This window comes from Anomaloglossus baeobatrachus, chromosome 6, assembly GCF_048569485.1.
Source record: "Anomaloglossus baeobatrachus isolate aAnoBae1 chromosome 6, aAnoBae1.hap1, whole genome shotgun sequence".
Lineage (NCBI taxonomy): Eukaryota > Metazoa > Chordata > Amphibia > Anura > Aromobatidae > Anomaloglossus > Anomaloglossus baeobatrachus.
The window spans coordinates 535,806,100-535,831,850 of NC_134358.1; the positions used below are offsets into that span (position 1 = coordinate 535,806,100).

At 45.2% G+C, this 25,751-nt stretch overlaps 1 protein-coding gene across 1 annotated transcript in view; it reads right to left on the reverse strand.

Annotated features, from left to right (window-relative positions):
* Window positions 1-484: 484 nt before the first annotated feature.
* Window positions 485-25,751, reverse strand: part of MALRD1 (MAM and LDL receptor class A domain containing 1) — a 746,310-nt gene continuing 721,043 nt past the window's right edge. Inside the window, exons 38-41 of the mRNA XM_075315583.1 lie at window positions 20,174-20,255; window positions 12,905-12,980; window positions 11,035-11,097; window positions 485-875 (exon numbers count right to left, since the gene is read on the reverse strand). Coding sequence (XP_075171698.1) covers window positions 804-875; window positions 11,035-11,097; window positions 12,905-12,980; window positions 20,174-20,255 — 293 coding nt within the window. The 3' untranslated portion in view covers window positions 485-803. The remainder of the gene's footprint in view (window positions 876-11,034; window positions 11,098-12,904; window positions 12,981-20,173; window positions 20,256-25,751) is intronic.

The window sequence follows — 25,751 nt, forward strand, 5'->3', positions numbered from 1 at the left end:
TGAGCAGGATGTAAACATCACGCCCACCTCCTTCCTTACGCATAGCAGCCGGGATGCAGGTAGGAGATGTTCCTCACTCCTGCGGCTTCATACTACACAGCGATGTGTGCTGCCGCAGGAACGAGGAACAAAATCGTACCTGTCGCTGCACCGCGGCATTATGGAAATGTCGGACCCTACACCGATGATACGATAACGACGCTTTTGCGCTCGTTAATCGTATCAAAAAGGATTTGCACACTACGATATCGCCAGCGACGCCGGATGTGCGTCACTTTCGATTTGACCCCGCCGACATCGCACCTGCGATGTCGTAGTGTGCAAAGCCCGCCTTAGTGTGGGTGAACAACTAAGCGCTGGTAGAGCCTCTCTTGTAACTGAGCACAGAAAAAATGAAAATTATAGAAAACGTCTGCAAAGAGGAAAATCAACTTAAAAAAGCAATGCAGTGTAACATTTATATTCAAGAAACACAAACCACACATGAAGGTTTACATAGGATTTAATGATATCACAGCCTCTGCCATACCAATCCGATATGTAACGTATAGAAATATAATAAAGTGAGATGAATTTCTTCCATGTGGTAATGTTTGGCTGAGAGAATCTCTGCCAGTAACACATCCATTCGCTGATGCCGGTGGCGTGTATTAATATCCACCGCGCAGAAACCATTTATTACCTACTTTGTCTGTCTGGAACAGCAGGTGGTATTTACATTAACAATCGCGGGAGCTGTAAATGATATTATAATTTATCTCTAGGAAATTTCCACACGGAACAAGATGACTGTGACATGGAAATTACAGGTTTTCTTCTTTTTTGCCATATAGAGGGTTGGAGAATGACGAGACCTTCAGCTCTTTCCGAGAATCCTACGAGATAAAAATATGATTAGACGGAACGTGTTCACTTAGAATGTCATCGAAATAATGTCTAAATGAAAGGAGTGAGCGGTGTATGATTAGCCACTAAAAAACAAAGTAGTGCTACAGTTTACGGAGCAATTGTCACTTATCCTGATACGTCCATCTCACAATAATTCTTTAGCGTTTGGTTCCTCCATTATTCCTCCTGGAAATTCCACTTGTTGAATTTTTGTGTTTCTACTGTGCCGACTGTATAGGAACACCATTTTTTTGCCCAGTTGTCAAATTATTAAAGGGGTTGTCCACTATTTTAACATTGATGACCTATCTTTCGGATAGGTCATCAATGTCTGATCCACCGGCGTCCCCTTTGATCAGTTGTTCTCGGTGCCGGCAGGGCCGCCACCAGGGGGGGACAGACAAGACTCTAGTCCGGGGCCCCAACAGAAGGGGGGGCCCTTGACGCTTCATTTATTGGCTTACAAAAAGGGGTGGAGGTGGAGCAGGGATGGAAGCGGAGCTGGGGTGGAGTCTTAAGGGGGCCCCAAAATTATGCCAGTTAGGGGCCCAGAAATTCCAAGTGGCAGCCCTGGTGCTGGCAGCGCTAGCAGATGGCCAGAAATGCTCAGCTCCGTCAACCGATAGGAGGCGGATGTGCAGTACCCGGTCGCAACCTCTATCAGAAAACAGAGCAGCTTCGGAACTGAGAATTTCCAGTCTCATGTTATCACCACTTTGAATGAGAGCAGCTGATTGGTGGGGGTGCCAGGTATTGAACCCCGGTCGAACAGACAATTACATAGGTTGAAAAAAGCCCTAGGTCCATCTAGTTCAACCTTCCTCCACCAATTATACATTTTGTCACTAAGTAATTTATAACCAACAATGTTGTGTGTACTGAGGAAATCCTCCAGCCCTGATATAAAGCTGTTATAGTATCTGCCATTACTACCTCTTGTGGTCTCGGACAGCAGGAGAAAAGCAGGTTTAAATACCGCGCCAAACCACAGGAGTACAGATGAAGTTAATAGATCTCTTTTCTTTATTTTCACAGGTCTACGCGTTTCAAGGACATATCCGTCCTCTTCCTCAGGACAAATGCAGAGAATACTATCTTGTGGTCGGCACACCTCATGACTAAGACTGTGTAATACGGTCGAAACGCGTCGCTAGTCATTCTTCCCCTGCCCAGGGGCTGTCTGTACCTACCTCTACATTTGTGCACATGGAATAAACCATATGGAAATTTATATTGAAGAGTGCCTTCTTTCCTGCGCTGGACTTCATCTCACATGCTTGCAGGTAAACCCTCCTCCCCATATCTGTAACACTTGCTCCTACCTATGTGCCTGTCCTGGTAGCTCCTCATACTATCATCTATTGAACTTGATACACATCTATATCAAGATACTGTGTCTACCTGGTTATACCTCTATAATGCACTTTAGTCCTGCACCTTAATCAACCTTGTGGGACTATTTTTTACATATTGTATTACATTTTTATTACACATATTATACTTTATGTGCAAGCTTGTGCTGCATATGAGTGTCACCTTTTTGTATCTGTGTATTTTATTGGGGAGAATCTACTACCTTGGACGTACTATTTATATTTAATGCTATTTTTGACTGGCTGTTATCTTTTTTACATTTTTTGGCATATCATGTGGAGCCTTGAATATATATTGTTGTAAATTTTGACATTATTATATGTCCCTTGTCGTGCCGTCCTATTGTGCACTTGCACCATTTTCATTTTTATCCTCTTTTTAAATCATTCATTAATAAAACTCAGTTTTTTTTATCTCTATTCTTGTATTGGTTATTTTTTGTTTATAGGGGTACACTATAAGGGAGTCAGTAGGAGAAAGGTAATGGCGTCCCACACACCCAACGCATGTTTCGCATTAGCGATGCTTCTCCCAGTAGTGATGTCACTATGCCCTCCTTGAGCATGTGCAGTGAAGTCGAGTAAACACTCCTAAACTTCTTCTGCGCAGTCTGCATGACCAGGAAAACATAGTGGTGCCATTCCAGAGATGATATTACCAATAGAAAAGACGTCACTCATGCCTATATGGTCAGGATAACAGCATCTGAAGCCAGGCTAGTCTGAATAACGCAATATCTACCCAGACTAGTCCCCGCTAAGCTGACAGCTTTCCTTTAATTATCACTGGAGGTCTAACCTCTGTGAAACCCAATGATCCTCAGAATGAAGGGTTCACAGTGCTGAGTAAGTGTCACTGCTTCCCCTTCACACTTGCAGCACAGCTCCATTGAAGTGTATGTGGCCAGGATGCCGGTAGTGCCCCTGTGCAGGAGAAGACTATAGAGCAAATCTGTAACGTAACAGGCATTTGCAGAATATTAATTTTGTTAGAAAGTTGATGCTCATTTTCAACATAAACTTCACCCTTTCCAAAGCTGAAGGTGAATGCAGATCTTGCCGAGGATTGTCCGTCTCCGTCAGCCTTTGCGTTGCAAAAAATTATTGCAAATTCATAGATAAATATAATTAAACATTTCTCACCACATCTTCAAATCTGTGGTAGAAAAATTAAATGCTAGAAGTGGTAGATCCGTGTGCATATAGGAGTAGTTGGAAATCTTAGAGGAGGGTTCCCCTACATTAGCCCGATTTCAGAGCTGCTACCATGTTTCCCCAAAAATAAGACAGGATCTTATACCAGTTTTGGTTCCAAAAAACAAACTAGGTCTTATTTTCAGAGAATGTTTTATATTTTATATTGACGTCAGTGATTGGGTTGCCTGTTAATGGAAAATGAATATTCCCCTCTTTCCCCCGCCCAGTCCTCTGCACCAGGGCATCAGTGATTGGAACATGTTGGAATGGAAATTAATATTAGTAAGTCTTACTGAATCACTGATGCCTGCATAGAAGGGTGGGTGGGATTATGGGTGGGGGAAAAGTGTGAATATTAATTTTTCAATAACACACGTTCCAATCACTGATGCCGGCATAGGGGGGTGGATGGAATTATGGGCAGGGAGGGAAGGGGGTGAATATTAATTTTTCAATAAACTGCATTCCAATCTCTGATGCCAGCGCAGAAGGGTGGGCGGGGGAAGGAGGTGAATATTCATTTTTCAGTAAGACACGTTCCAATTACTGACGCCCGGCAAACAGGGATGGGTGGAATTATGGCCAGGGGAAGGGGTTAAATATTAATTTTTCATTAACACACATTCCAATCACTGATGCCGGCATAGGGGGGGTGGATGGTATTAAGGGCAGGGGAAGGGGGTGAATATTAATTTATCATTAAAGCGCATTCCAATCACTGACACCAGCGCAGAGGGGTGGGCGGGAGAAGGAGGTGAATATTCATTTTTCATTAGGACACATTCCAATTACTGACGCCAGCATACAGAGATGGGTGGAATTATGGGCAGAGGAAGGGGTGAATATTCATTTTTCATTAACACACGTTCCAATCACTGACACCAGCATACAGGGGTGGATAAAATTATGGGCAGGGGAAAGGGGTGAATATTAATTTTTCATTAACACAATCCCCAATCAAATCAGTGATACTGGCACAGAGGGGTGTGCGGGGAAGGTGGTGAATATTCATTTTTAGTAACACACTTTCTGATCATTGACGCTGGAGCAGAGGGGTGGGTGGGGGAAGGGTGAATATTCATTTTCCCTTAACTAGGTGGTATGTAACTATAATAATCTTCCAGGGCTTACAGTAACACAATGGGGCCACCATACACCAATAACAATTACATAGTCTAAAAGTGTTCCCATATCAAGATACTATTATAGTATGGTACGCAACGAGGGCTTATTCTTGGACTAGGACTTATATTACAAGTATACCTTAAAAGACCGAAAAAAATCTGCTAGATCTTATTTTTGGGGAAACACAGTAGCAAAGTAGGACCCATCTCAATGCCCTGGGAATACAGAGGTGGCTCTCTTCATTTGATTCTATGGGAGTTTAGAAAATTGCTGGGAGACTTGCATCTTTTGGACATTTATGGGCTATACTATATGTCAGAGATGAATATACTGTACTCTTTTAAAAGAAAATATGGCTTTTGCTTTAGTAACAGAGAGTAAATGAGTTTCAGGGCTGGATGCAGTAGCTGCATCTATGAGTGGCTGATGCGGCACAGAGAGGTGACCATAAGTATCACTCCTCTTCAGATACGATCTCTCCATCATATCGCTCATTCCCTCAGGTTCATCATTTTACTCTGTGCACAGGATACAGTCCCTGGGATACTTTGTCAATTACAATTTACAGGTAGCCGCTTTTCATGCAAACAGATACTGCAGTGAAAGGGACGAGGCGAGGATGTCCGTGTATCATTGATCATGATCTGACCCTATGGGAATGGGAGCGCGCAGAAAAACATCCAGGGTTTGTATTCGGTAAATTGCAATTTTTACAGTGTGAAATTGAAGGAAACCTCAGTTTTAGTCTACAAAACACAATGCTGAGATATAATAAGTCAGGACGTTTCAGGTGTTTGTTTTCACAGATTGGTAAGAAAGGTTTAGGTGATTTTTCTTTGTTTACCAGTAAATAACACCGCTTAACCCCTCAACAACTGCTATATAGTGTTTGTATGATGACATCTGATGCAAAATTGCAGGCTTTAAAGGGAGATCGCAGAGCTAAGTATTGTCAAGTATCAATTCCCGTTGCTAACAGTCTTTGGCATTAGGCGATGATGAATGTTTATCCCCTTGGATGCGGCATTCTTCAGTGACTGTGGCACCTAAGGGGCACTTTGCACACTACGACTTCGCAGCTGCGATGTCGGTGGGGTCAAATCGAAAGTGACGCACATCCGGCGTCGCAGTCGATATCGTAGTGCGTAAATCCTTTTTGATACGATTAAGGAGCGCAAAAACGTCCAAATCGTATCATCGGTGTAGCGTCGGTCATTTCCATAATTTCGGAATGACCGATGTTACGATATTGTTCCTCGTTCCTGCGGCAGCACACATCGCTGTGTGTGAAGCCGCAGGAGCGAGGAACATCACCTTACCTGCGTCCTGCGGCTCACGCCGGCTATGCGGAAGGAAGGAGGTGGGCGGGATGTTTACGTCCCGCTCAGCTCCGTCCCTCCGCTTCTATTGGCCGCCTGCCGTGTGATGTCGCTATGACGCCGCACGACCAGCCCCCTTAATAAGGAGGCGGTTCGCCGGCCATAGCGACGTTGCAGGGCAGATGACTGCATGTGAAGCTGCCGTAGCAATAATGTTCATTATGGCAGCTATCACCATGATATCGCAGCTGCGACGGGGCGGGGACTATCACGCTCGGCATCGCAAGCATCGGCTTGCGATTTCGTAGTGTGCAAAGTGCCCCTAAGGGGTTTACTAGAAGGATCACTCTATACCCCCTTAGATGCTGCATTCTTTAGTGACCGCGGCACCTAAAGGGATTACTAGAGGGATTGCTCTATACCCTCTTAGATGCTGCATTCTTTAGTGACCGTGGCACCTAAAGGGCTTTACTAGAAGCATCACTGTATACCCCCTTAGATGCTGCATTTTTTAGTGACTGAGGCACCTAAACAGATTACTAGAGGGATTGCTGTATAACCTCTTAGGGGCACTTTGCACACTGCGACATCGCAGGTGCGATGTCGGTGAGGTCAAATTGAAAGTGACGCACATCCGGCATCGCATGCGACATCGCAGTGTGTAAAGCCTAGATGATACGATTAACGAGCGCAAAAACGTCGTAATCGTATCATCGGTGCAGCGTCGGCGTAATTCATAATACGCTGACGCGACGGTCCGATGTTGTTCCTCGCTCCTGCAGCAGCACACATCGCTGTGTGTGAAGCCACAGGAGCGAGGAACATCTCCTACCAGCGTCACCGCGGCTTCCGTAGGATATGCGGAAGGAAGGAGGTGGGCAGGATGTTTACATCCTGCTCATCTCCGCCCCTCCGCTCCGATTGGCCGCCTGCCGTGTGAATTCGCAGTGACGCTGCACGACCCGCCCCCTTAACAAGGAGGCGGGTCGCCGGCCACAGGGACGTCGCACGGCAGGTGAGTGTGTGTGTGAAGCTGGCGTAGCGATAATTTTCGCTATGCCAGCTATCACCACATATCGCTGCTGCGACGGGGGCGGGGACTATCGCACTCGGCATCGCAGCATCGGCCTGCGATGTCGCAGTGTGCAAAGTGCCCCTTAGATGCTGAATTCTTTAGTGACCGTGGCACTTAAGGGCTTTACTAGAAGCATCACTGTATACCCCCTTAGATGCTGCATTTTTTAGTGACTGAGGCACCTAAACAGATTATTAGAGGGATTGCTCTATACCCCCTTAGATGCTGCACTCTTTAGTGACTGTGACACCTAAGGGGTTTACTAGAGGGATCGCTCTATACCTCCCTAGATGCTGCATTCTTTAGTGTCTGTAGCACCTAAGGAGATTTCTAGAGGCATTGCTGTATACTCCCTTAGATGCTGCATTCTTTAGTGACCACAGCACCTAAGGGGTTACTGGAGGGATGGCAAGGGGGTGTGGCTTACAGGGTAATAATAAAGAGCAGCCTAAAGTCACGCCCCAGAGGATCCTGTAAGTGCCGGCCCCTTTTAAAGACCATAACAATTAGCACTAAACAAAAAGACCCATATCTCTGGAACTGTATGGTGGATATTAAAAAACAAACAAGGGAAAACTCACAAGAGTAACAGGAATAAAGTGGAGAGAAAAAAAATGGACACTTGCCCTGATGACAAATCCTCTTTAAATAAACCTATTTGCAAAGTTGCTTTATTTTTTCATTATTCAAGAAGTAGTAAAATAACATTGATCAATTTTACGTAACCTGTAACTGGTGCTAACATAAGTATATTTACACCAAGAGCTAGCTACTATTTGAAATATATATCTTTTAATCACCCATTATTAAAAAAAAATATTTAAAGATATGACAAAAAAAGGCAAATATTCAAGATAAGAAAACCAAACTTTTGCACAAGAGCTATGGAGTTTTCTCAAGCTTCTTCTGGTAAAGAGACTGTGACGGTTAGACAGCACTGGGGGCTGTACGATATTTTCACAGATCCATAGATTTGCATCCGTCATTCCTATATATATTGGAAAACCTCTGTGCATTTTGCACCCACTCCGTTCAACGACTAGTGAAATACCCCATAGATCATAGGCACAAGTGCTATCGGTGAAAAAATAAGGATAGCACTTGTCCTAGAAAAACTGATGGGTGAAAGAGGTGTAAATCTGTGGAATTGCCTTGACCCTCTGTCACGAGTGTGTCAGGGCCTGATGTGATCTCGGGGGGGATCCGGTATCAGAAACTCACACATCTGCTTTAGTGCCTGCTCATCATTTACCCTGAGTTATGCGGGCGTCACACGGTACGATATATCTGGCGATAGGTCGTCGGGGTCACGTCGTTAGTGACGCACATCGAGCATCGTCAGAGATATCGTACCATGTGACACCTATGAATGAGCAGAAATACTCACCTTCTCGTTCATCGTTGACACGTCGTTCATTTTCATAATCTCGTTCCTCCTTCTGTGCTCCGGTTGTTCGTCGCTTCCGTGGCAGCACACATCGCTCCGTGTGACACGCCGGGAGCGACGAACACAGCTTACCTGCGGCCGCCGGCAATGCGGAAGGAAGGAGGTGGGCCGGATGTTTACGTCCCGCTCATCTCCGCCCCTCCGCTTCTATTGGCTGGCTGCCGTGTGACGTCGCTGTGATGCCGAACGTTGCTCCCCCTTCAGGAAGTGGATGTTCGCCGCCCACAGCAACGTCACCTGGAAGGTAAGTACTTGTGACGGGGGTTAACGACTTTGTGCGCCACGGGCAACTAATTGCCCGTGACGCACAAACGACGGGGGCGGGTGCGATCGCTTATGCGATCGCACGATTTATCGTCCCGTGTGACGAACGCATTAGAGCGCATTTAATTCGTTACTGAAAGGGTTAAGGTGCATTTCTATCCTGCAGTAATCTAACAGGTAGTTATAACTTCAGCTACAGCCACTGTCTTCTGCTATAAGTATACACTCCTCTCTATGCCGGCTATAGCTCATTCCTATGCTGATCATGTTGTAGAAGCTTGGCGCTGCATAGCAGTGGTGTTGTTACTATTGCAGCTGTGAAGTTTCCTATGGAAGAATCAAAGGAGTGCTTTTTGTTGTGTTTTTCCCCACCTGCTTATCTTACCTTCCTCCTGTTGTCCTTTTTGTAGTAGCTAGACTAGCGCCTCGCTGGCTTTCACTAGTCAGGGTGAGTTCAGGGCCAGTGAGGGCCTAGGCACGTGATTGGAATATGGCAGGGAAGTACCCATCTAGGGACGTTAGAAAGTGCAGGGATCAGCATCAGGTGAGTGTCAGGAGGGAGCCCTTCGCCCCTCTCCCTAGCGTAAGAGCCCCCAGCGTGACATAACCCTGGTGCTCCTGCTGTGTTGCGCCGCTTGCTGGAAGTCCCCTTGTTTGTGGCTTGATACATGTGTTTGCCCAACACTTGCCTGACAATGATCCAAAAATGTGCATATTTCAGCTTCCTCAGGTGTTTTTCCAATTGTATGCTAACAATTTAACATAAAAATAAACATTTATACTATTTGTTTTGGGTTTTCACTATTTGGAGATTTGCACTTCTGGGACCTAAAAGAGGTCCCAGAAAAAAAAATAGAGGTAGACACAGAAGAAGCACAAAGGTCTCCAGGCAGAAATCTCCTACTGGTTCTGATATACCATAATACTAGATTGGGGATAAATTGGAATTGTGGAACAACCATGTTAACTTAGAGTTTGACCTCAGGGACCCTCAATAATCCAGATAATAAAGGAGCAACATTGATTTGGTGCTGCATCACTATAACCATTTTCCCAAGCACAATGACACCCCCCAGCTGCTCCATTCCCAGTGTACAAGGAAATAATGTGAAGGGGTGCAGTAATGAATCAATTCTGTCATGCCTGTCCTCCTATACCCCACCAATAATAGGTGATGACATTTCCTGGTATAGGTCATTTGTGATGATGAGAACCCAAGTGAAATGAGACACCAAACCACTAGGTGTCACCAGGCACACTAGTAGAGTGGATTTGCGGATTTGTACACTAGGTGTCGCTACACACACCTAGTGAGGGGCAGTCAAATAAGCCAGGGGTCAAAAGCCAGGAGATAATGTAAATGACAAAAGGAGTGACCAGAGCTGGAGTCAGGGGATGAGCCGGGGTCAGTAAACAGAGAGGTCACGTAAGTACAAGGGAGCGAGCGGAGCTGGAGTCAGGGGATGAGCTGGGGTCAGTAAACAGAGAGGTCACGTTAGTACAAGGGAGCAAGCAGAGCTGGAGTCAGGGGACGAACCGGGGTCAGTAAACAGAGAGGTCACGTAAGTACAAGGGAGCGAGCAGAGCTGGAATCAGGGGATGAGCTGGTGTCAGTAAACAGAGAGGTCACGTTAATACAAAGGAGCAAGCAGAGCTGGAGTCAAGGGATGAGCCGAGGTCAGTAAACAGGGAGGTCACATAAGTACAAGGGAGCGAGCAGAGCTGGAGTCAGGGGACAAGCCAGGGTCGGTAAACAGAGAGGTCACATAAGTACAAGGGACCAAGCAGAGACTGAGTCAGGGGACGAGCCGAGGTCAGGGAGTCAAAGAATCAAGTCAGTAGGTAAGGAGACAGGAGGGGAACAGCGGAACAAGGTACCAGGAGAAGATCAAGTCAGACACTTACGGGAAGTAATAATAATAATAATAATTTTATTCATTTATATAGCGCTATTAATTCCACAGCGCTTTACATACATTGTACAGTAGAGACGTGCAATGCAAAACAGGAGCCATCACTGGCGGTGTTCCGGGTGAAACAGCTCTCAGATAAAGCGGAGCAATCACCCAGAACGAGGCTCCAAAAAACAGCAGACCCCTCCCGCACCACACAGTACTTGACCGGGAACCGGGGACAAATATGAGGCCCAGCATAGGCTCTGCAGCAGAGCAGTGCACCAATGCAGGATCATGACATCATTGTTTTATAACGTTATTTAAGTTTGATAGGATAATGCTTTAAAAAAAATAACTTTATAGAGGACTTTCCATTTGACTCAAACTGAAAGATGAAATAAATATGTTTTATTCTATCATTACAAAAATACACTTAAATATTCACACGTACCTCATGGGCTGATTTCCATGGAAAAACACTAATTTGGACGTTAGGATGAACCAATTCAGAATACTAAAAGATGAGAAAAACAATCAAGAAATAAGTATAAATTATATACAGCTAATCATCATTGTCGAAATTTAAAGGGAAAAATGTCATAATGAAAATTCTGGAGGTATAAAAAATGTCGCGCTCGCAGGGACCACCGTGGAATCCGTATAGATAAATTTTGATTATTTTATTTGTATTAAAGATCATACAATGCGTTTCTGCCCTCAAAGGGTCATCATCAGGTAAAAGTAAATAAATACAATTTTGGCCTGAAATTCTGTGAGCATCATTCTATAGAGCGGGAGTTGCTGAACAGGATGATATAGGTTTGTGTTACAAGGTTCAGTATAACTTCTATTTTATTCATTGAAATGCAGAATAATTAGGAATATTAATGAATAAAATAAAAATTATGTTGAAAGTGGGATTTGCACCCAGCAGATACAGTACTTATGGCATTAGCTAGCGGTGGAGATTCATATAATGGCTGATGACATTATGGTGTGGAGAAGTAGTTCTTGACACATTTTTATGGCCATATTAATCAAATTTATTTTCTAAGATTACATTGTGATGGAAAATTCCTTTAAAAGTCTAATCTGTTAGCCATCATATCCCAAGAAAGCAGTCTGGTTAACATTCTCCAAGCAGGAGCAAAGAATATAGACAACAATCAGTGGATTCCCATTTCATGTGGCTTTATTATAGGGAATGTGTCATCAACAAACAGAACCTTCAGTTTAAATCAGATTTTTGTGACCACTGAGACTTCAACGTCCTGTAGTTTCATGAAATACACATAAACATTAGGAGCCTATCTTTTGTATTGAGGCATCTTATGAGCATGTGCAAAATTCATTGGAGGAGATCTGTGAGATCAACAATTTGTGATTGCTGGATCTTGAGTTATCAGTTTGTATACAAGTTATTTTAATCCTGCTTTGATTACAAGGAAACTGTTGTAAACTGTTGTTAATTCCATCTGAGATGGTGCTGTCCCTTGGAGTGTTTCTGAACTCCCTCTGGTGGCTAGTGCTGGTAATGAGTCTGATTCTGCATCTGTCGCTCAGACAGGTATAGGAGATGTTTGCTGTTTCAGGTAGCCTATTGAGCCCAGCCTGGGGGTATAAAGGAAAGCTGTCTGTCTAACCTTTGCTGGTGAGAATTGTTTTTGCCTCATGGGAAGATGTCCCCTCTTCAATCTCCTATTCCTTTAAGGGGGATTAATGCTGCTCCTCTTGCTAAGAATAAGCCCCAGTTTAGGATTCAGGACATCTTCCCATGAGGCATAAACAATTATTACCAGCAAAGGTTAGATAGAGACAGCTTTCCGTTATACCCCCAGGCTGGACTCAATAGGCTACCTGAAACAGCAATCATCTTCTACACCTGTCTAAGTGACAGATGCAGAATCAGAGTCACTACCAGCACTAGCCACCAGAGAGAGTCCAGAAACACTCCCAGGGACAGCACCATCTCTGATGGAATTCACAACAGGAAGTATGAGTGTAAAATAACTCTAGTGGTCAGTGGGAAAATTGCAACAATGCAATTTTTGATTAAAAAATAGAACATTGCTAACAAGTTTTACAACATTTTATATTATGCTAATCTGACATGTGATCCATGACCCCCCCGCAGACGTTTCCATATACTATTATGCACCGGATGAGCAGAGTATTACACTCAGACCCGGTGTACGCAGCTTGTTTGCTAAACAAAAAACACATTTCATGAAAGAATAAGTATGTGAATAAAAACTGCGCTCCACTGTTCCTCCATGGCTCAAAGCAAATGCACTGTAATGGTTGATAAAGATTTTATGCACCTCGTTCTGTGAAGTCGTGCTGCTCCCTGAATAATTTGGATTGGAAAACCCACTGGTAATATTGCCTTTATGTTTCCTGTTGGAGAATAAAATGAAAGGAAGCATTAATTTTAATCACAAGATCATGAAGTTTTAAAGGAAAAGACATCTAAATGTACGACCATAACAGCAAAATGTTATTTTCCTGCTATTCACATATACAAGCAAAGATGGATGACATAAAAAAAAAAAAGAGTGCAAGAACGAGAGAGTCTTTTTAAGAAAACAATATGGTCTTGCTGGTTGGAGAACTATAAGTTCCAGCCACACCAAGCGAGGGCTGCTGAGCCGGCGAGGGCTGCTGAGCCGGCGAGGGCTGCTGAGCGGGAGAGGGCTTCTGAGCGGGAGAGGGCTTCTGAGCCGGCGAGGGCTGCTGAGCGGGCGAGGGCTGCTGAGCGGGCGATGCCTGCAGATAAGTGCATTGTTAGGCCTGTTTCACACGGCAGCGAAAAACACAGATGTTTTTCACTGACATGTTAAAAACGCATATGGCTCTTCATGTGCCATGATTCAAGGCATATGTTTTGTCCATGTGCTATTCGTGATAGCACATGGAGATCAAGTACTTAAAACTCACCTGTCCCCGCTCCTGCTGTTCATGGTGCTTAATCTCTGTTTCTGCTGTGTCCGGCCACTGCTGTGTCACTACTGCGGCTACTTCCAGGTTCGGAGTGCAATGCATATTCATGAGAGTAATTAGCCAGCTTGGAAGCAGCAGGCACCAGCGGCCAGAGACAGCATTGCTGGAGAAGGTGGGTATATATGAGGTAATAGGCTGTGGGGACGTACAGAGACTGGCGGGGAAGCGAAGACTTTGAAAGCACAGAGTTGGCGGATAGGCATGGTGAATATGAGTTACCTCTTTATTTTATACCATTCTAAACAGTTTTCAGAAATATTTTAATAACTGGACACCCCTTTAGCTTTTACTTTAACCTGTATCATATAAATATCCTAGTAAAGACAGAGGAAAAATTGAAGTGACCCCCTATCATAGTTGCCAGCATAAAAAGCAATATGAACTGAAGTAATCATACTGGTCTCCACTGAAGTGTAATGATCCAAAGACAGCAAACCAAACTTGATTAATTGCTACATTAAGGTAGAGAATTCACTTTAAAAAAGTTACTGGAAGTTTTTAATTTTACAGCAGATTTGTCTGGTTGTCAGATTCCCCTAATAATGTTCCTGAAGTTCTCATAACAGTGTCATGCAATGTTCGGTTCCAGACTCATTAGGTGTCACAGTGGCGTTGGGCTCCGTTCCCACTGTAAAGCCTGACAGACAACTGGATGTCTCCTAGTTGTTCAGCCAGAGCCGGGCATCAGATGTTTCATGTGCTCTGTTCCTCACTCCTGCAGGAGTTAATTCTTGCTGACCCAGGGAACTCTGTTAGGAGCTCAGGGTACTAATTTCCTATCACAGCCCTCTCCTTCCTATATAAGATTTTGGATCCTGCTGCTCCGATAATAACTCCAGTTTGTGCGGCGATTTCAGTTTATTGTGGTGATCCAATTTTGGTGAACTGTCTTGTGGTTATTGTGCGGTGTGGAAGTTTCCTGCTTGTCTGTTTACTTCCTCCCTTTTATGTTATTTTCCACTGTGCACGTATAGTCGCTTCTTTGTGTTTTATTGCCGTGTGTACGAGTTTAGTTTTTTCCCCTGTCCGTGTTTAGTTGTGGGGTTTATAACTACGGTCCCGGCTCACCCATTGGGTGTAGGAGGGGGAGGGGCATTACACCAGGGCTTGGACAGTTAGGGTCACAATAGCGACTCAGACCTCACTACCATCAAGCGTACCTCTGAGCTGAGGGACAGCGCAGGGTCCGCAGTCTGAGGGTCTGCCTAGGTGTTCCTATCCAGTCATCCCATTCCTGTTGCACACAAGGAGTTTTGGGGGGGCATCATAAACAGGTCAAGACAAAGGGCCACTTATGGTCCTTGGACATGAACCTTGACAGCTTTCTCACCTGACATAGTGTTCAAATGTCAGGAACTGTGGAGAGAAGGGCGAAATAGGGTCTTACCAGATAAAAAACAAGGAAAAAAAACTTCAAATTGCACTCACCTAAAAGTTTTGTGAAAGATCACAACACCTAAATCGCTTAGTCACAGGAGGTGAAAGCCACAGCCCCGCAGGAATCGGGATAGTCTTTTCAGGAAAGAACGGGGGTCATCGCCGCGCTAATCACCTCAATGCCAGTAGAGGATTATGATCTACCAGGTATTGTTCCTGTCTGTTACATACTGTCCTGAGGAAGGGGTAGAGACACCTGAAACGTGTAGACTTGGATATGTTCATGCAATAAAGGACCTGGATCAATAATTCCTTACTGGCATTGGTGATTAGCGTGGCAATGACCCCCGTTCTTTCCTGAGAAGATCATACATAGTGTTTAGTAGTCTTATAACATGGTGTGTGCTTTTATTTGTTTGTTCTTATGAAAGCAATTCTGAGCTGTAACCCTTGTGCCATATTTTAAGGGGCACATGCGGGTTAAGAAGGAAAGTTGTATACTATTGATTTTTATGTGTTCTCATAAAGAACATTTTGTGTCTGAACTAAACCTATCCATGGAGGCCAAAACATTGAACTCTTCAAGTATTGATCCTTTTGTTTCCATTTCCAGATAATCTGTATTTTGTTTCCAAAATTTTAGACCCTTTATTATAAATTTGTCCCTGAATGTCAATGCAAAAGAGGAGAGGAGATTTTTTTTTTCAAATATTTCATCATTTATCTATATAGAAAAACAGCAAAGCAGCAACAACGAGTAGAGAGCAAATGCAATCGCCAAGGTTCCCGGACTTTATAGATAAAGTGCAAAAATACCTGTATTTGTAGTATAGTATTGAACATGTCACCAATTCTCTAAGTAAATATATTTCTAAAGGTGCTATTAACATGAATTTCTCACCAGATGTCAGTAACAACAGATCCAATCCCCACAGGCAAAGAATTCAAACTATAGATGTCCATGAATAAAGTGATGTGTAATAATGAGAAATAACACCAAAAAAAGTATTGAACACACTTACTGAAATGTTTTTAATATTATGATATTTTGTACAAAACCTTTTCTTGGTGATGACAACTCCAAGATGCCTCCTGTATGGAGAATCCAGTTGCCTGCATTGCTTAGGTGTGATTTTAGCCCATTCTCTCACACAAGCACTCTTCAAATCCTGAAGGTCCCATGGGTTCCATCTATGAACGCTCAGTTTTATTTCCTTCAATACATTTTCTAGGTCTGTTTAATTTCTTTCTCTGAAATCATTTACCTTGGCTGTGTGTTTGGGATCATTGTCTTGCTGAAATGTCCACCCTTGTTTCATCTTCATCATCCTGGTAGATGGCAGCAGATTTTTATCAAGAATGTCTGTACATTTGTCCATTTATCTTTCCTTCAATTATATAGTTTGCCAATGTTGTGTGCTAAAAACAGCCCCACACCATGATGTTCCCATTTCCCACCTCCAAACTTCCCTGTTGGTTTTGGGGTGATTTGCCTTTTGACCTCCAAACATGGTATGTATTATGGCATCCAAAGACTTCAATGTTGGTCTCATCTGACTAAACTATATTCTCCCAGTAGTTCACAGACTTGTCTATATGTTGTTGAGCGAACTTTAAGGCTGTGTGCCCACGGGGAACGTGTCCTGCGGATATATCCGCAGGACATTCCGCAGGAGCACCCAGAAAACCGCAGCACAACTTTGTCTGTTTCAATGCTGTGGTTGTATTGCGGAATGTCCTGCGGATATGCTGCAGTCATACTGCATTGAGGATACAGTACCATGGCTTCGGCACTGCATCCTCAATGCAGAACAAGTGCTGCAGTGATCGGGAGTTCATACTTACCTCCATCACGCAGCACCTCGCTTTCCGGCCGGGTCTGTTCTGCACTTTGCAGGAGAAGGTGGGCGGTCCTGAACTAGCTCTGGCTGTCACATGGCCGGAGCTTGTGCAGGCCCCGCCCACCTCCTGCCGCCCGCTCCGAAAAATCCGCAGGAATAATTCACATGCTGCAGATTTTTCTGCAGGGAAATCCACATTATTTCCGCTGTGGAAAAAAACGCAGCATGGGCACAGCACCTCCAAAAAGCCATAGAAATGGCTGGGGACTTGCTGTACTGCGAATTTTTGAAAAATCTGAGGAATTTCCGCAAAAAAATTGCGGCAAATCCCACAAATTTTCCGCAGCGTGGATACATAGCCTAAATGTGCTTTAACATGCTTTATGTTCAACAATACAGTGTGTATACAGCCCATGGAGGGTAAGTGCATTACTTATTATTTTCTATTAAACAATTGTACCTGCTGATTCCAGGTCTTTCTGTAGCTCTTCACTGGTGGTCCATGGCTATTGGACAACTCTTTTGATAATTATTTTCATTTTTCCAACTGAAATCTTGCACCTAACTCTGACCGATATATGGTGCAATTATGTATTTTCCATTTCTGGATTATGGCCCCAGCTGTGCTCCCTTAAACCTTTAGTAATTTAGAAATTCTTCTGTAACCAATGCCATCATTATGTTTTGCAAGAATAAGGTTGCAAAGGTTTTTAGACAGCTCACTGGTTTAACTCATCATGAGATGTTTCTTGTGTGGCACCTTGGTAATGAGACACTTTTTTATAGGCCATCAGTTCAAGAAGCTGATATTGTTTTTCACTAAGTGGCATGATTGCTTTTTATTACTGATACATTTCAACTGGTGTCATGTCATTCCATGGCTTTTTGTACCTCGTTTTCTTCATGTGTTCAATACTTTTTTCCCTGTGTTATTTCTTATTATTAGACATACTGTAACTTAAGCACCACTCAAGAATTGTTTTTTTTAATTGTACAGCTGGACTGGTGCTTTAAATCTAAGTCCTCTGTCCCCTGTCCTCTGTGTTATACTCCCCTTACAGCGGCTTCAGCTTTTATCGCCGCCGCTCCGGTTGGACTTTGTGACTTGTGACCTACCGGCTCCTCCAGAGTTCCATGGAGTACATTGGAGATCACAACTTAATACAAGTCTAAGAGAACCTTATTCTGGCTTAGTTCTTGCTCTCATAGACTTTCATTGAGACATTGTGGCATAACTTCTGACTTTCAGCCAGTCAGAAGTTATGGGCACAAGATGGCGCCGCAAGACTGGAGCAGTGCAGAAAAACTATGAAGAACAGGGGACTTATATTTAAAGTGCCACCCCAGAGCTGAACCCCCCCCAAAAACGCTGGAGTGGTACTTTAATTTAGGGACAGCTATGGTTTGATTTCTTTGCCTGTGTGAATTGGATCGGTTGTTACTGACATCTGGTGAGAAATTCATGTCAATAGCACTTTTAGAATTATATTTACCGTATTTTTCGTAAATATAAGACGCACTTTTCCTGCCAAAAATTTGGGAGGAAAAAGAGGGGTGCATCTTATAAGCCAAATGTAGCTTACCATGGGGTGATGGAGAGGGGTCACAGGAGACAGGGATAATGCTGTGGGCTGTGCATTGTGCTGTGGGCGCTGCGGGGGGTGAGGCAGGTACCATCCTGAAAATGTCAGCAATGTGGGCATCAAATAACGGTGCCCGTAGTCGGCGCGTGCACAGATTGAGCTCTCGGCTCAAGATGTCATCTGCCTCCTCTGGCCTATTAATCTCCCAGCAGCGGACTTAAGGAATATGGCGCCCGGAGGTGGCGCATGCGCAGATGAGATCTCGGTTCGTCATTGAGCCGTTCGGTCAATCTGCGCATGCGCTGACTATGGGCGCCATTTCTTTGAAAACTGCACCGCCGACAGTTTCTGGATGTTCCTTATAAAACAAAATATAGGGTAATTAGAAAATTATTGACGTTTTCATTTCTTATTTCAACCACTGTATTTACTATATAACAATTGTAATAATATCTATGCATAATTTAAAAAGGTAGGCAGCACTCTAAATACAGCGTATAATGGGGCTTCTGGTGGGAACATCACATCATGTGTTATTATGGTGTGAGGTGGCAAAATGCACAGGTAGCTGGACCCCTTTACTCTTCATTTTAAGTACACTGACAGCTCAGTGTTCTATTGATTTAATGATAAAACTACTGGTACAGCCATTTCTGCAGAAATCAATTTTCAGCACAAGAATGCCTGGGCGCATGTTACTTGTGCTGCTGTGATCAGCTTGTGGGCCTTAAATGTGCTGCCATATCCTGCAGGATCTCCGGACTTGTCTTCTTTCATGCCCATCTGGGACCTGCATTGTTGACTATTGCAAAGGAAGCCGCCAGCAGGGGATTTTGATGATTTTCCCAAGTGCATTCATCATTGCAGGACAGGTAATCCTTAGGTGCACTTTGCACGCTGCGACATCGCAAGCCGATGCTTGCGATGCCAAGCGCGATAGTCCCCGCCCCCGTCGCAGCTGCGATATCTTGTGATTGCTGGCATAGCGAACATTATCGCTACGCCAGCTTCACATGCACTCACCTGCCCTGCGACATCGCTCTGGCCAACTATCCGCCTCCTTCCTAAGGGGGTGGGTCGTGCGGCGTCACAGCGACGTCACACGGCAGGCGGCCAATAGCAGTGGAGGGGCGGAGATGAACAGGATGTAAACATCCTACCCACCTCCTCTCTTCCGCATTGCCGACCGGGACGCAGGTAGGAGATGTTCCTCGCTCCTGCGGCTTCATACACAGCGATGTGTGCTGCCGCAGGAACGAGGAACAACATCGTACCTGTCGCTGCACCGGCATTATGGAAATGTCGGACCCTACACCGATGATACGATAACGACGCTTTTGCGCTTGTTAATCGTATCAAAAAGGATTTACACACTATGATATCGACTACGACGCTGGATGTGCGTCACTTTCGATTTGACCCCACCGACATCGCACCTGCGATGTCGTAGTGTGCAAAGTACCCCTTAGATAACTATAGCTGCGAAGGATTTCTTCACTTGGTACTCATACTTGATATAAAATAACTCCAAATGTTTTGAATACTTTGACTCCATTTTTTCCATTATTTTCATCTCAGTAACATGTTTAGCCATCCTGTGATTTTCATAATAACGTTTCCTTTTTGATGTTACAATTTCAATGTAGAGTGTATATTGCATATTTTATACCTCCCTATTATGGCAGCCAATAGAACATTCAATAATATTCCATCTTTCCTTTCTAGTTCAACAAGTATGACATATATTCCCACCATAAGATACAGTAAAATCGAAAAAAAAAATTGTTACCTTTTAAAGAAGTAACATATGAAGACAATGATTACTTCTATCAATAGAAACGTTAATCCAATGCTAATACCAATCCACAAACCTGTAAGGAAAGAAGGCAGATAGATTATTATTATTGTTATTATTATTATAGCGCCATTTATTCCATGGCGCTTTACATGTGAAAGGGGTATACATAATAGGGACAAGTACAATAATCATAAACAATACAATGCACAGACTGGTACAGGAGGAGAGAGTACCCTGCCCGCGAGGGCTCACAGTCTACAGGGGATGGGTGAGGAAACAGTAGGTGAGGACCCTGCCCACGATGGCTCACAGTCTACAAGGGATAGGTGAGGATACAGTAGGTGAGGACCCTGCCGCGAGGGCTCACAGTCTACAAGGGTTGGGTGAGGATACAGTAGGTGAGGGTAGAGCTGATAGTGCGGCGCTATGTCAGACTGAGGGTTACGGCAGGTTGTAGGCTTGTCGAAAGAGGTGGGTCTTCAGTTTCCTTTTGAAGCTTGCCAAGGTAGGTGAGAGTCTGATGTGTTGAGGCAGAGCATTCCAGAGTATGGGGGAGGCACGGGAGAAATCAATTGTACAGAAAGCAGGGTACACAAAGAAAGACAATTCATGGAAAAGATGAGTAGGTAGCAGATATATAGATCAACTTTAGTATCTATGCGGTACTTTGCACGTTGCGACATCGCTACTGCGATCTCGTCGGGGTCAAATCGAAAGTGACGCACATCCGGCGCCAGTAAGAACATCACAACGTGTAAAGCCTAGATGCACCGATAAACAATCGCAAAAGCGTCGTAAATCGGTGATCGGTGTAGTGTCGGTCATTTCCATAATTTCGCTGCAGCGACAGGTACGATGTTGTTCCTCGTTCCTGCGGCAGCACACATCGCTGTGTATGAAGCCGCAGGAGCAAGGAACATCTCCTTACCTGCATCCCGCCTGCAATGAGGAAGGACAGAGGTGGGCGGGATGTTTACGTCCCGCTCATCTCCGCCTCTCCGCTTCTATTGGCCGCCTGCCGTGTGACGTCGCACGACCCGCCCCCTTAGGAAGGAGGCGAGTCGCCGGCCAGAGCGACGTCGCAGGGCAGGTAAGTCTGTGTGAAGCTGCCGTAGTGATAATGTTCGCTACGGCAGCTATCACAAGATATCGCATTTGCGACGGAGGCGGGGACTATCGCGCTCGGCATCGCTACAAACGGCTAGCCATGTCACAGCGTGCAAAGTACCCCTATCAGTATAAATCAAAACTACAGATACTATTAAAGATTCTGTCCACCTTTTGAAAAACTTTTTTCAACTGGGTTTCATTAAACAGTTTTGCACTGTTTGGTTTCTTAAGCCTCTTCGTTACACTTGTCCATTGAATGAGTTAACTAAAGGGGACGTTACACGGCACGATATATCGTGCGATATGTCGTCGGGGTCACGGAATTCGTGATGCACATCCGACATCGTTAGAGATGTTGTACCGTGTGACACCTCCGAACGACTGTTAACGAGCAAAACTACTCACCTTATCGTTGCTCGTTGACACGTCGTTCATTTTCTAAATGTCGTTCCTCCTTCAGCGCGCCGGTTGTTTGTCGTTCCCGTGGCAGCACACATCGCTCCGTGTGACACCCTGGGAGCGACGAACACAGCTTACCTGCGTCCCGCTGGCAATGAGGAAGGAAAGAGGTGGGCGGCATATTATGTCCTGCTCATCTCCGCCCCTCCGCTTCTATTGGCCGGCCGCTGTGTGACGTCGCTGTGACGCCGATCGTCCCTCCCCCTTCAGGAAGAGGATGTTCGCCGCCCACCGCGAGGTCGTTAGGGAGGTAAATACGTGTGGCGGAAGTTAAACGACTTTGTGCACCATGGGCAATGAATTGCCTGTGACGCACAAACGATGGGGGCGGGTGGGATATCACACGATATATCGTCCTGTGTAACGCCGCCTTAAGAGTCATCAGTCAGCCTGCTATAGCGATCTCCCTAGGCGTTTGTAAGTCTTTTCTGTCTTTCTCTGAGGTCTTCTCAGCTGATTTATGGCAAAACACTGCGATAAAGTTGAGTGTGCAGGGGAACAAAGAGCCTGTTAAAGCCAATTGGTGCAAATTTTTCGCTCAAAATATATGCATTCAAGTAAAAAATAAATAAATCAATCTTCCCAAAGATGGACAAACCCTTTAAAGAGGATTTTCAATCTTAAAAAGCAATGGCATATGGCAAGTATAGGTTGTGTTCATGTTTCCATATCACATACCGTATATTGTGTAACTCGTTGCAGTACAAGCTCATATTAGAAAGCTGCTCAGAGACAGAGCGTTAGAACCACTTACTACCACTGTCGGTCATTTTTGAGCCCACCAGTCACCAAACATCGCCCTGCCCTTTTGTGACGCCCTGGCGCCACCAGGTGGTCACAGAAGAGTAATTCACCCGACATAACACCATCCCACACTAGGTACCATCAGCCCCAAAATCCTAGCCACCCCCCTCAGGGTAACAAGGACACACCAGTGGGCAGAACCAGGTGGATTGGGAGTGCCCACCTAGGGGTCTTGAGTATCCGGGGGAGGGAACCAGTCAGTTTGTCTTTAGTTCAAACGAGTTCAAAAGAGTGGCAGTTTGGAGGTCAAGTCTGTGCCTAGTGCAGAGTAGTCAGGGTAGTGGCCCTGGTCTACTGGCTAGGTGGCAAGCAGTGGACCGTGTCCAAAGGTGACGGGAGTACGGTCGCGGGAAATCCAGAGTGGACTGGGACAGGGTTGGAGCCCGCCGGTACCGACCGCGGAGATCCGGTCCGAAAACCGTGCACCGGCGGGGTACCTGGACCCTAGTCAGAAGACGTTTGCAAGCCCCTTCTCTAATTAACCAGGCCGGGAGCAAGGTTCCAGACATTGTTCCAAAGTGTTAGCCCAGATAGAGTGAAATGGCAGCCGACCGCAGGGGATAGGGTATCCGCAAGTACCCACTGAGATCCCAAGGGTCAGTTTTCGCGACATCTCCCAACCAGAACATACCGGGAGCGGACTTTCCCATTCCATATGGGTTCGTCCAGAATTGAGAAAGCTACAGAGTGCAGGAGGAAGGGACATCGGTACACCAGCCGGGAGTGGGACCCGAATACACCCGGACGCGGAAGCTGGCCACTGACCCCTTGGCTTACCAACGGACCCGTGTGCAATTATTCAACAGTGAGTACACCAACATCACCCGGTCCGGCCCGGCGCACCACCTCCGACCCACATCATTTCCCCGTGTTCTGGACTCTGAGCCCCGGGGCCTCCACCCCTACCCACGGAGGGGTCAACACCCAGCTGCCATCCCATCGCCCACGGGTGCTCCCTAACAGCAGCGGTGGTACTACATCTTACCACACACCGTGGGTGGCGTCACAAAGTATTCACAGCAATCCCCGTACATATACGTCCCTTTTCATTTTTTTATTTGAGTGTCCGCGCGACCCCTGGGTCCGGAGACCCCTCGAGCCACTGCGGATCCGGACCCGAGCAGCCCGGCTGCTACTGATGTGGGGGCGGCACACTTTCCCTTGTGTTTATAGGCACCGTCAGTCTGGTGTTAGGTCTTCCTATAGACAGTCATGCCTCGGTGACTTCTTGGTTTATCACGGAAGAGTAACACGCTCTTAAAATGAAGTAGACACATCAGCTTGGCAGCCAATATATAGTATGTATTTAGTGGAATCAATGCATCAATGTTGCCATGTGTTTTCATGACAATAAAGGGGTTATCTACTACTAAGACAACCCCTTCTGATTCCACGTTTCCTCCAGGTAAAATAATAAAGCCTATACTCACCTCCCATACCAGTGCCTCTCTAGTGGTTTCTGGACTCGCAGTGTCGGTGTACACGTAGGTTTGTTACGTCATGCGAGCCCCATGTCCAATCAGCACCAGCTCCTTCTCCACCCCTTCGGACCAAAGAAGCTAATCAGCCGGAAGTGTGAACTTCTGCTGCACTCACTTCCTGTTTATTGTGCGTTTGGTCTGAAGGGGTGAAGAAGTGAGTCAGTGCTGATTGTATGTGGGGTTTGACTTCACGCGAACCCCGCGTCCAATCAGCACCGGCTTTCTTCTCTCTGACTTCGGACCAAACAAGTTAATCAACAGGAAGTGAGCACTATGGCTGCACTCACTTCCTGTTGAATGCACTATGGCCCAAAGGGGCGAGAAGTAAGCCAGCTCCGATTGTGTGTGGGGCTCATGTGGGGTTGTGACGTCATGAGAGCCCCATGTCCAATCAGCGCCAGCTTCTGTCTCCCCGCCTTTGGACCAAACAAGATAGAAATCAGGAAGTGAGCACTGCGGCTGTGCTCACTTCCTGTTGATTGCGCGTTTGGAGACAGAAGCCAGCACTGATTGGATGCTGGGCTCGCATGATGTCACAACCCCATGTGAGACCTGGCTCCACAAGCCCAGACACGGGAGATGAGTATAGGCTTTATTATTTTACCTGGGGAAACATGTGGACTCAGAAAAAGTTGTCCTAATAGTGGACAACCCCTTTAAGGCCTCAGGCTGTAGGACTGCTTCAGTTTTACTACCATATTGGATCCTGATTCAATTGAGTAAAGTTTCAGTAACAGTAACACCCATGTGCCCAAGACCAGAAAGGGGTAATTCTATCAAACGCTTTTATGATATATCCATAAGATGTCATTAATGATGGACAGCTGCATATTCCACCTCTGCTATCTCTGCATAGCTAGGAAACGGGTCTGTCTCCTGGCTGGGACTTGAACAAGGATTGTCTCGCATCATTTGGACCGGCCACCGGCTCTCCGAAAAGGATCATGTCAGCTTCATGTATTTTTATGCAAGTGACATGATCTTGTCAGAAGAGCCGGTGGCCAGTCCGGACGATGCGATATGATCCTCATGTGAGTCATGCACCAGTGTGACTCCAGCCTAACAAATGCATTTGCCACCAATAGAATTCCAAGTGAAAACACTAGCAATTATCTCACTAGTCTTGATAAGGGGCATGAAGAAGTCAGATGCGCCTCATTAGGATACCCCATAATTAAATCAGGAGCATCTAACCAGTGGCATGAGCCTCCATATTGGCAGAATTGGGAGAAACTGGCATGAAAATGCCAAAACATGCAACACTTTTAAGAAACTACGAATTGTATAAAAATTTTTCAAATTTTCGAAGAAGTTTACCCAAGAATTCTGGCAAAATTGGTTTGAGGAGACGGCTTCTATGGGTTATTAAATATGTATAGATGCTTATTTTTGCTGAATGGCACAAGATGATATTGAACCACAAATTACACAACTTGTATGTATGGCATTTAGATGTGGCTGCTATGGGCTCTTGGAGTAAAGAAGCCAAGCACTGGTTGGTGTCACCTCTTTCACTACTCGGTGGCAATGACTTGTGTAGGTCACTATTCTTTAGGAACGGGGCAAACAAACAGGCTGTGCATTGGCCTATGTGTCACTAGAAAACGTAGAAGGGGAAACAAACACCAGGCTTTTCAGTCTGAGTAGATACATATCTTTCACCATAAGGGGGTCTCATTATGATCTTTCCAGTGGGGCCCCCTCTATTATATGCA